The sequence below is a fragment of the Stegodyphus dumicola genome, chromosome 6 (genome assembly GCF_044657685.1).
Source record: "Stegodyphus dumicola isolate Sdum_Otavi_A_Nest chromosome 6, ASM4465768v1".
Lineage (NCBI taxonomy): Eukaryota > Metazoa > Arthropoda > Arachnida > Araneae > Eresidae > Stegodyphus > Stegodyphus dumicola.
This window is the reverse complement of record NC_140773.1, coordinates 190,601,846-190,614,669: the sequence shown is the minus strand read 5'-3', so window position 1 is coordinate 190,614,669 and position 12,824 is coordinate 190,601,846. Positions and strand designations below refer to the sequence as shown.

At 32.6% G+C, this 12,824-nt stretch overlaps 1 protein-coding gene across 1 annotated transcript in view; it reads left to right on the top strand.

Annotated features, from left to right (window-relative positions):
• Positions 1-11,404, top strand: part of LOC118200286 (paramyosin-like) — a 100,866-nt gene extending 89,462 nt beyond the window's left edge. The window contains exons 10-16 of the mRNA XM_035372235.2: positions 2,238-2,478; positions 3,338-3,533; positions 5,157-5,285; positions 6,096-6,260; positions 6,972-7,178; positions 7,317-7,517; positions 9,876-11,404. Coding sequence (XP_035228126.2) covers positions 2,238-2,478; positions 3,338-3,533; positions 5,157-5,285; positions 6,096-6,260; positions 6,972-7,178; positions 7,317-7,517; positions 9,876-10,085 — 1,349 coding nt within the window. The 3' untranslated portion in view covers positions 10,086-11,404. The remainder of the gene's footprint in view (positions 1-2,237; positions 2,479-3,337; positions 3,534-5,156; positions 5,286-6,095; positions 6,261-6,971; positions 7,179-7,316; positions 7,518-9,875) is intronic.
• Positions 11,405-12,824: the final 1,420 nt, after the last annotated feature.

Below are 12,824 nucleotides of genomic sequence, written 5' to 3'. Positions count from 1 at the left end.
ATGTGTCGTTAAATATTATGTTACTTCTATGCGAATAAAATAAGGCATATGATATAAATCTGTTAAAATATAACAAAATGAAGTTTAAAATAAAATTAAATTAAAAAAATCGGAAAGTTTTTATATTATCCCCAAAGAGGCTTTTTTTAATGTTTTGTGTGTTTTCCTTAATTTATTAAATATCATGTTCTTCGTACTCAAACCAGAAAATCCAGGTCAACAGCAATAGTATTTAAAATATTTAAAAATAGCATATCTTTAGAATTTCCGATACACACTCTCGCGCGCTGGAGATGAAAATGTTTTTTTCCGTACAGTGTTGCCTTTTGCTCACTTTCAAATCGTTGAGTTTGTTAGTAAAAAATTCGTAAACGTTTTAGAAAATATGAAATAGATAATAAAACAAATTCCAAATTTGTGCTTCTAGATGCCCATATTCGTGTGGAGGATTACGTTTTTCATAGTTTGATATCTCTAGGACTGCTGTTTTTTCACAATGCGAAAAATATAGTACATACATTCATGCATATTCTTCATTATTTACTTTCTTTACATATAATGCAGGGATTTAATATTTGGTGGCAACAATTTGAAAAGTGAAACGCTGTTTTATAGTGGACGACGCAAAATTTCGAAACGAAATTAATAACTCTTCTAGGTAAATTGCCTTTTTGGGCTAATAATCGCAATTTGTACAGGGAATAAATTTATAATTTTCCTTATTCAGCGATGAAAACAAGCTCTTTTGGGTTTTTCTCCCTTAATGTGTGAATAATGTGACTCTGATAGTATCACAAATCAAGAAACAACACTGAGTTGATAAAATGCATTTAAGTAGAGCTAAAAGAAATTAATTAAAGAGCATGCATAATAAAATATAACGTCGCTGAAGCAGAGGATGTGCAACAAATCGTGACTCTACTACATTTTATTTACAATTTCATAAATAAAATATTTGAGTTTATTTTAGAACAATGGTCTTCAAACTGTGTTCCGCCAATCAAATCTCGGGGTTCCACGAGTCAAAATAAAAATTCGAAAAGAAAATTATGAACACCCACAGTAGTTAACTGGTGTTTATGAATTAAAAATAAAAAGATACATTTAGTTATCTTTGAAATGTAAGCACAGCCCAGTCACAAACCATAATGCAGCACGAATTAATACTATCAATGGGTAAATTACATAAATTTTATGTTAACATTTTTTAATAAAAAATACATTTCCTTAATTGTCTTTATATAAAGTACTTATAAAATATTGATCGACTTTAAAGATAATATTGATCTACTTTAAATATTATTGTAAGATATATTTTTCTAAGGTAGGGATGGAGCTCCTCAAACCAGTAATTCTAAGGGTTTCGTGAGTCGACAATGTTTGAAAACTGCTGTTTTAGATGAATAATTATTTTTAAATAACTAAGATACCTGCATGCTCTGAAACAGCTTGAATGGTTTCTGCATTCTGAACTAGATATCTTTCCTTAATTAAGGTAAAATAACACGCCGAACAATATTAATTTAGAAGTCAAATAACAAAAATCAGCATTGTATTTGCAACTCCTCAGCTACCAAACCGCAAATGAACCAAATTTGCACTTTAGCAGCTGAGGCTGAGGGTTCGGTAAAACCATCGAAACTAGTCCTGTGAAAATTTGTAAATATAACTCTGTTTTGTGTTATTTGACTTCTAAATTAATACCTTTACTTAATTGAATTAATTTTTGTCAAATATTAGATAGATCAGGATTTATACGGTCATAAAATGAAGTATATTCGTATTTCATAAAAGGGGAGAAAATTATTCAGATTTGAATTTCATCCTGTGAAGCAGATCCTCTGAGATATTTATTGAAACAATCTATGACATAATTTGAGAAAATTTGTGCTAAAATTGAAAGCATTTGATAGATTGCATTTTAAATAACAGCACCGTACTGTGGAGAAAATATACACTGCACGGAAGCAAAATAACTGTACAATTTTCAAAAATCGCTTTCTTTTTACCAGCATTGGTAGTATTCTAAGAATTAATAACGCCCAAATTACAAAGTAATGCAAAATTAGTTACAATATGCTTTACATTAGAATTTAGTTATAATTACGGGCAACGTAGTACATTATATGCAAGTTAATTTGGTACAAAAGCATAATAGAAAATTTAGTTGGACCATTCTGATTATGGATCTAAAGTAGTTTTACGATCCTCATAATTTTATTTTTAAATCTTTTTAGACGAGTTGAATGACGCCAAGGCCCACTTGAGCGATGCATCCCGCCGCATCCATGACATGGATATCGAGATCAAGAGGTTGGAGAATGAAAGAGAAGAACTGAGCATCGCGTACAGAGAAGCTGAGACATTGAGGAAACAGGAAGAAGCAAAAGCCCAGAGACTGAGTTCCGAGCTGGCATCGGTTCGTCATGAGTACGAGAGGAGACTCACTGCCAAAGAAGAAGAGCTCGAAGCCCTTAGGTTAGTTTTGTCACAATATATCACGAAATAGAACAGAGCTGACTAGAAATGGGACAGATCATAAATTTTCTTTAATCCGAATCAAGTCTATAGAAGATTCTCGAGTCCCTTGAATTTTTCGGTTCCTTCATATACGAAAGAGAAGGGGAAAAAAAGATAAAATGTTTTTACATAATTATGGGCAGTTATTAATAAAACTGAAATTCGTAATCTGCACTTAATTAAAAAATCGGAAGACTGATTTAAAAAATACTCCAATATTTATTAAGACAATGCAAATAAAATTTATTACATGTAGTACATAATTAAAATTCTTGAATCTGAAAATTAATTTTTACAATAAAATTTGGTAAAAAGCAGTTGAATAGCAGTTCCTATTTTTATATTTTCCTGGAATCCTTTTAAATCAATGAAAGTGTAAAGGGAAGGGAATTATTTCAACAGTTAACAGAGATAGAGTAAGCATCGATGACTTAGTAGGACCACCAAGAGTTAAAATGAGCTGTCCAGATACACTCAAATTATAGCAATCACGCTCTGTGTTTAATGAATCAAAGCTTCTATCAACCATCAGTAAAACTCATCCTTCCAGAATTTTGACAAGTTCTACGCCCACACGAAATTTTATAATAAATTTGTGTATATAAACTACACAAAAGTAAATATTTGACTAAAAATGGATTTCATAACTGCATTTTTAAAAAACATTCATTTTCTGTGAATATATTTCCCAAGAAAATTACCAAACAATTTTAAGGGATCATGTATTAAGCATTTGCGTAATTTACTGCAAAAATGTGAAAAGTCCTTGTTGATTCTTAAAATGAAGTTTTCTATTGTTTTTATATTGTATTTAAAGGAAACAGATGGCCATTGAGATGGATCAGCTTAGCCAACGATTGGCAGAAGCCGAAGCTAAAGTTAAAACTGAAGTTGCCCGCATCAAGAAGAAGATGCAAGTCCAGATCACAGAGCTTGAGATGTCTTTGGATGTTGCCAACAAGCAAAACATTGATATGCAGAAGACCATCAAGATCCAGTCCACTAAGATAACGGTAATTACTTAGTTCCTTTAGTTACAAAAAGTTCGCTCAATTTTCACTCTGCTAATTAAGCTATTATTATATATCTTCTTACATAAAGGTACTTCACTCAGAGCTATTTCTTCGTTGTTGAAGAATTATCGCTTTGTAATTAACCAACTTTCCCATATCGATATATTAGAAACTAAATATGCTTTATTTACACTCTGCTGTACACCGCATTTCGTTGCTTTTATAAACTACATACTGAAAGACTCGCGCATCTAGCGGTAGTACTACGGCCTCGACCAATGCAAAGTAATGCAAACTTTTCTCGGAAGCAGCATCCGGAAGTTCATTCTAATACAGAAGAACTGCAGTTTATTTTAATTTTTTAAACACTTTTGAATGTTTTTAATTTACATAACCTAATTTCAGCTGACATATATGACGTAAAACAAAAGAAGACAGGAACACTATTTAACTGTTCATAAAACTAACTGACACAACTATATGCAAAATATTACTTCCTAACTAGGGAAACCAAACCTTTCGTATTGCGTTGCATCTCCGGTACGATGATTTGTTTAAATAGCTCGTAAACACAAAAAATAAAAGATTCAACTTTTTTTCCTCTATGTATTTGAATTCATAGGCCTACCAGTGGCCGAGCGGTAAAGTTCCTGAACATTGGTAGTTCGGTACGAGGTTCAAATCCCGCGAACGGGGTTGGCTGTATGGGCGTTTTCGTGGTTTTACACATGTGTAACGTATTAATACCAACCAGTTTCCCTTAGAAAGACTTCCTCGAAGGCATCCCTCCCTTCCGTGTAGTGCCGTAGAGCAGAACACGTAAATAACAATAATAATGTTCAGAGCCGGGACAAGGGTGTGGCAAATGAGGCACTTGCCTCAGGTGAATCACTAGAAGGGGCGCCAAATTGGCTATACGTATTCGAAAATGACTTTAATTATGTTTTTAAATTTGTCAGTTATTATTAGAAGGAATAAACTTCGGCAAACTTAAATTAATAAAACAATAGGAAGAATTACAAGAAAACCCGAAAATTAATGCAATGTACATTTCGATGTTATTTCTTAATTATCAAAAAAAATTTAACATTTTCATTTGAAAGTTATAAATAATTGGCTATATTTTTTTTCTTAATTTATAAAGCAACGATTAAAAATACTTTACGAATTATGGTATAATTACGATATAAGAAATATGATATTTTGATTTAATACAGTTACTTTTGTTTAATACAAATATAGCTATTTTGATATATATATATATATAGATAGATAGATATAGATGGCACGCATTTACCTTTTTGCCTCAGATGAAAAAATATCTTATCCCGGCTCTGATTATATTTGGATTCATAGACTACAATAAGGAATGTTTATGTAAATAAGTATGAGATCTTTTTAAGTGTTATATGAGTATAAAATATTTTTTTAATATAAAAAATAACAAATTCGCAAACTTTTCTTGTTTAGTAAACGGAGGTCACTCAATGTCTGCAGGTCATTATTCTAATCTTGGTCTGCTTTTGACATTTTTCCCCCTTTAATGTTAAAATTCAAGGTTATTCGTAATTAATTCAGCATTGTTGAGGTTCTGATTATTACATTTTCCTTTTTTATGATTAGGAACTGCAATCCCACTACGATGAAGTCACCCGGCAACTGCAACAGTCTTTGGACCAACTGGGTGTATCACAACGAAGGTGCCAAGCCCTGACTGCTGAATTAGAAGAGCTTAGAGTGACCCTTGAACAGGTATGAACAAAATGAATAAATTAATGCGGTTCCTTAAATAGTTAATTTCCGAATTTCACTCGTTACCTTAAAGCAGTCTTCTTTCAGTCAAAATCGAGTTTTATGCAACTCAGCTCTATTTATATAAATAAAACTCAACTCTATTTATATAAATAAAACTCAACTCTATTTATATCTCGTAAAATAATCGTCTTTCCCGCCATCGAGCAACCTCTTAAGTGGTACGCTTCACGGCCAAATAATAAACTCAGCTCTATTTATAACTCAGCTCTATAAAACTCTACTCTGTTTATAACTCAGCTCTATAAAACTCTACTCTGTTTATAACTCAGCTCTATAAAACTCAGCTCTATTTATATCTGCTTTTTATAATAATGATAACTATACCGGATATAAGTATAGCACAGAAAATATAGTCATCTATTTTTAAGTATGCCGAACAATAATTTAATTATAGTACTTAGAGAAAATGAATAAAAAAATTGTAGCTGATAGTTATTCAAAATATGCTTGCATATCTTTAGTGCGTGTCTTTGGAAGCTTAATTTACACACGTATTTTTTAAACTGATTAATATATGAAAAATCGTTGATTTACCGAGATTTCAACTAAAAACAGTCTAAATTCCTATTAAAAACAGTTAAAGAATTAACATTAAAATTCTTTATTTGAACACAATAAATGCTAAAAGTTTTTCAGTATGGTTTGATTGAGTAGATTTTAATCTCTGAAGATTTTGCTTTTGAGTCATTCTTCATTCTATTCTGCTTTATTTTAATAAGCTTATATCCTTTTCTCCTCAAATTTCAGACTCAGAGGTCGAAACGTGCTATTGAGCAGTCTCTGGATGAATCTCAGTCCAAGGTATCTGAACTGAACACCTTAAACGTGAACCTTACATCTGCTAAAAGCAAATTGGAGAACGAATTCTTGTCCTTGCATAACGATTATGAGGAAATATCCAAGGAGCTTAGGGTAAATCATTATATTTTAATGCTGTATTTATAGATGATTTATCTCGCAATGGTTAAAATATCTAGTAAAAAAAAGGAAATAGTATGGTGTCCGAAAATGATACAAGTAAAGAGTAATTTAAATGAAGTACAAACACAAATGATAGTTACAGTAGAATGTAGAAATAGTATATGTATACATGTTACTCTGACGTAATATTTTACTCTAACATTTTTAAGAATTTGTTGTTTCTCGAAAAAATATATTCTGATACAATAGTTTCCTTCATTTATTATCAAAATAATTATTTAAAATTCACTAGTTGTGGTTGGTATGAATGTATACCGTATTCTACCATCTTAAATTGTCAGATAAATCCTAAATACTTTCAGTGTTTCTAAATCTGTGTATCTTCAAGTTAATTATGCAAAACTTATTGTGTCTATATCCTAATTCTATTCTTCCTTAATATTAACTACGTTGTTGCATTTATAAGAGATTTGTTTTTAAAGCTGATATTTTAAAGTTAAGTAATTTTGCAAGTGACTGTAATTAAATTTGCCACGCGCACACTTTTTAGATAATTAATGAAGACAATAAAAGGTAAGCTATTATAGCTAAGTATTATTTCCAAGGTGCTTTTTAAGAAAATCAATGAAAGTAAAAACAATACGCTGAGATGCGTATATCATTGTAGTTTTGCTTTTCTAATTATGCACTGAAATATTTCAGGTGTCTGATGAGAGATACAACCGTGTCGTTGTAGAACTGAAATCCACTAAAGATCTTTTGGTAGAGGAACAAGACAGAATTGTGAAGATCGAATCCATTAAGAAGTCCCTGGAAGTGGAAGTCAGGAATCTGCAGATCCGTATTGAGGAAGTGGAAACCAATGCATTGGCTGGAGGAAGACGAGTCATTAGCAAGCTTGAATCTAGGGTACTTATACATATGTGAACTAACTACATTAACTCGCTTAGAACTTTCCTTAATATATGACAACCGAGCTCAGAAATTCAACTTTGCTTCCCACGTGTAGTATATGTATCTCATAATAAAATAACCATTTTCTTGCAGATCCGTGATATCGAACTGGAATTGGATGAAGAGAAGAAACGCCATGCTGAGACACAGAAGATGATGCGCAAGAAGGAGCACCGTGTCAAGGAGTTGTTGTTGCAGACCGAAGAGGACCATAAGACTATCACTATGCTTAATGATGCTGTCGAGAAACTGACTGAGAAGGTTAAAGTATACAAGAGGCAATTATCTGAACAGGTATAGTTGTCACATTTAACTGACTTTTAAATTAATTTACATTTTGTCCTTGTTTCTCTCTCTAACAATTTTTCCTCTTTTATTTCTTACTAATAAATTATTTAAAATTCTTTATTAAGTGTACGTTTTCTGTGGCTTAAAACGAACTCGCAAATGTAATAAAATGTAATTTTAACAGTATAGTGTATAACAATTGAAGAGCTATTTCTAACTATTAACAAATTAAATTTTCCCTCTCACCCCTCAGTATTACCTAAAAGCTATAATTTTTTAGTTATAGGTGATTTATCTGTACTAAATTGCGAAAGCATAATAATAATACAGATAACTTAACTTTATTCTACCTCACATCTTGTGAAGGTCAAATTAAGGATTAAACTTTAACGGCAGAGAAAAAAAGCTGGAAGGTAAAATTTTCTTGGATACAATCTAAATAATTCTTATCCACATTCGTTGCACAACTGGCCCACCAGGGGCGCAGCGATAAAGTCGCTGAACACTGGTAGTTCGACCGGGGTTCGAATCCTGGAGAATGGGTTGGCTACATGAGTGTTTTCGTGGTTTTCCCCCATGTGTAAATTACATACTAGCCAATTTTCATTGGAAAGTTCTTCACGAAGGCATTCCTTTTATTAGGCAGATAGCTCTCGTACGCTTTGTCATAATCAAATAAACCAAACCTTGTTGCACAACTAAAATATAAACCAATATGGAACTTACCACCTAGGCTAATGTCTGGTAATTCTAATTCCCTAGAGCAGCGGCGTTCGCTAATTAACAGGCAAGCACTATAGGCGTTTCTCACAGCCAAACATGTGCAACAAATGTGTACAAAAATGTATTACAACTCATATGATTATGAAATATTTCTCTGACTTTATACTAAACAGCTTACTAATCAAATCTGCAAAAATTTCAGGAATGAGTGAGTACATGGCGAAATGAGGCATAAAGAAAATGTTTAAATAAAAAATTAAACTTCTTGTTTAAACTGAACTAAAATCGCTAAACAATTAAATGGAAAATAAATACACAAAATAATCACAAATACAGAAATTCTGAAATACATGCAACTATTTCAATGAAACGTTATAGATCATCTGAAAGGTTTGAAGACTGGATTAATGAAAACTAGAGAAAACTTAAGATGAAGGTTTTAATGTTTCAGCTGCTCTGCATAGTCTCCATACACAGTTGACTCCATACACCTGACTCCATACACACGCATACACATTTGAGTATGGCACACAGAATATTCATACAACCATATGAAATTGTCAAAAAAGTTTTTGCTTGGGATGCTATTCAACTTCCGGATTACAGTTAAAATGCTGGTTACGTGATCATAGCGTTGACCCTTCCTGTGAAGTTCAATTTTCGGGAATAAAAAAAGTCACTCGGGGCCAAATCGGGTGAGTATGGAAGGCGGTTAAAAATCAGTTCACGCCTCTTCACTTGAAACTGCACCACAGCTCCATCCGTGTGAGCGGGACCATTGTCGTGCAGCAAGAACAAATCTCTCTCTCCTTCTATCGTTTCGTACAAACCCACCGAATCCTCTTTCCCGACTGAACCACGATACCCAGATAAAAATGGAAATATCATCTGCTACCTTAATTACAGTACTGACAACGCCTGGAAGATAATCTATGTAAGTTTTTCGGATAGACGGTGTACAATGTATTTTCCTAGTTAGTGTTGAAAAAGCTCTATTAACATGAGCTCTTGATATTAGAAGTAAACAAATCGATTAGCTATTAGAAAAAATATGTACAAACCTTCGAACTTGCATCGGCTTTGTAAACCTTTCTTCTCGTGTTACGATCTTCCAGTTTAATGCAATTTAGGTTACTTGAGAAGTAATAAAATACAGTTTCATTTTCTGGATTTGTGAACAAACTTTTTCAGAATTTAACTTACACTTGGAATAACTTGATTTTGCGAATTTCCAAACTGTGCAATCCATATTGATCATTTTTTCAAAAACTATCAGGAGTTCAACACAAAAAACAATTAAATATCTCAGCGAGAAATTTAAAAAACGCATTTAAAAATCTCGACATCCATTCTTCCTGCTTTTTTGCAAAGATTTTATTGCACAGGTATGAACACTACTACTCCTGAGCTGAAATAAGTTAAGTTATCACATTTGGCGCTTTAGCGCACAACTACGACTGATGTCCTGTTAGCCGAAACGTATCAAATATCAGTCATTATAGCCAAATATTTTAATATACAAATTTTTTAAACAAATTAATAGACTATGCAAAACTGATTTCTACAAATTTTTTAAACAAATTAATAGACTACGCAAAACTGATTTCTTTGACTTTACTAAATATTTCTCTTCCTTTTCAGGAGGGAATGACACAGCAGAATCTTACTCGCGTCCGCCGTTTCCAGAGAGAACTGGAAGCAGCAGAAGATAGAGCAGAGCAGGCCGAAAGCAACTTATCTTTCATCCGATCTCGTCATAGGACCATCGTTACCGGACCCGCAGCAGTCAAGCAAGTATTTGTAACTACCACCGAAGAATCATCCAGCAGTTCCATGACACAGAACTACTAAGAAGGAGAAAATGAGCTGAAAAACTCTTCTTGTTGTACTTATACGTGATTCCTTGTTTGTTACATTTACAATCCCCAAACTTTAGTCTGCTGTCTGACTCATATTTCAAGGCAAATTAGGATCTAACTGAAAGGGAAAATGGTTTGGAAACCATGATATTGCCTTATATTTATACATGAGGTACTAATGAATAACAATCGTATTTGCACTAGAATATTTCATTGTAATTATGATTATCATTCATTATATCTTGCAGTGCCGTAAATTTACGTGAAGGCCTTGAAGTGTGGGACAGCAACAGTCTGCAGATTTGACAAGTAAATTGTAAAAAGAACTGGCTCTTTTCAGTTCTTTCGATGTTAACTCTTGTTGTTCGTTTTGTGAATATTGTTTTGAACATTACACAAAAATAAAAGTACGTTTCCTTTTCTTTAGCTGTAAAAGTATAGTTAACAACTTTGATAAGTGCAGAACTATTAACTGATGTCTGTCTGTATACATTTTTTTCGCTTTTTTTTATATTAACATTCGATATTTCACGGTTGTATCTTCGGAGATTTTTATGCCTCAGCAATGTAGACAGAATTCTTGATTCTTTTAAGCTTCGGTAGATCATGTTCATTGCTCAGGCACGAAATATATCTTCAGTAAACGTGTAGGATGTCGTTTAAGATTGTTCAGTATAATAATGCATACACACATGCAAACAAATTATAAAGGAAGTTAATTCCGTCTTTCCCCATCAGCATACAGCCTTGGAAACAAGCTGCTCATTTAACAGAGAAATTCTGAGCTTGTTGTTTTGTGTATTTTAAAGCCTTGTGATTGTTTTCAAGTGTATCTAATTATCATTTCTGTAATTATTTCGGAATTGAAACATTATATTCTGTTATGTGTATCATTGGAAATATAGGTGAGTAGTAACATTCACTTAGCATCGCTTTCTTTTCTTGTATTTTGTGCAAGAAATACAGCACTTTTCTACTGAGCCTCTAACTTCTTCGAGAGGTTTTCTGCTCAGCACACGAGCTTCGGGAGTCTTTAATTGCTATTTAACGCAAGGATACGCGCTTTAATATTCTGATGCTTTTAAATGCGGATTTGTGTCATCTGCTGTTGCCTGCGAGAATGAATTATTATGAACTTGACATATTTAATCAACTTTTGCACGAGCTTTAAAAATTGGCTTTCTGTTGTAGTATTTTGCAAGATAATACTGCAGAATTAACGCTTAAAACAAAATTGCACGCCTTCTGGTTGCTATAAATGTGTCTTTCATTGCAGTTATTAACAGAATAAAATAAAATGTGTAGAAAAAACTTGTTTGTTTTTGTACTACTCATTTTTGGATTTGAATCATGCATCAGAAATGGATTTGATAATTAAAAACAAGAATCTATATGATGACTAGCTATATGATGATAGTCATATACTGCATTTATAGTTTATCTAAGATTTGGAGATAATCGTTAGAGCACTGGGAACTTAATGAAATACTCTAGTCTTCGAGTCAGTATAAATAATAGTCTTTCATCAACATTACTAAGGGATTGATAATTTAAATATATTTATGAGTAACATTTGTTAACTTTAAAAATTAACATTTAAGTGTATTTATGTAAAATTTTTCTGAAGCAAGTTGCCTTCTTTATTAGGAATTTTTATTCAATAAACACAGTTATTTGTATTGGAAGAGAAAGGTTTTTGGTTTCTTTGATTATGGTAAAGCACTCGAAGGCTATCTTCCAAAAAGAAGGAACGCCTTCGTGAAGGAATGCTAAGGCAAACTGCCTTGTATACACGTTAAACATTGCAAACATCCTGAAAACGCCCATATAAACCAACTCATTCTCCGTAATTCTAAATCTGGACCGAACTACCAGAATTTAGCGATTTTATCCTCAGCCGCTGATGGGTGAAAGAAAAAGGGATTTGTGTTGAATAAAATTATCGTATATATCCGTGTATAAGCCGAATGTTTTTGGCAAAGTTAATCATGAAGTTTTGGAGATAAGTTCATATAGGAGCTAAAACGAATTTATAAATAATTCGATTACAAGAGTAACATTATATAATTATAAAGCTAATATATCTGAATCAAATTTCTTAATATCGGAATTTTCTAGCACAATTCTTAGAACTCTTAGTCTGCTAGACCTAAGTCCGGTTAAATGCCATCGATTTCCATTTTACTATTAACATCGTTCTTTGACCGTAATATCATCTTAATAGCATTTTTCAGCAAAATTGAAAACTTTAAATTTAAAACTAATAGTAAATGCACTTCTTTTCTGTTCAGGCATCTTTAGCTAATCGTAAGAAAATAATTTTATTTTACTCGTAAAAACAAGAATGCAGCAGAGAAGGAAAAAAATTATGTGATTGATTGAGAATAATTATCACGAGTAAGAAAAAAAAATTTAAATTCACCACGCTATAAGTGCAAAATGATACACATTGGGGGGGGGCTCTCAAATTGGGATCACTGAAGAAGAAAACCTGTTAAGGTATAAATGTTTCCTTCACTCTGCAATACTCTCGTCCTTGAACTAACTGTGTTTGGTAAGCGTACCGCTCACCCACTGGTGAGCCTTTCCCGAAGCGAAAGCTTAAAAAGGTAAAAAAAGTTGAATTAATACTCTCCTTCAGCTTAGAAATAAGTTGGAACTCCTCTCAAGAGTTTGGGGCATGGAGGTAGGAAGTAAAACCTCCATGGTTTGAGAAAGAGACGTGGGAGAC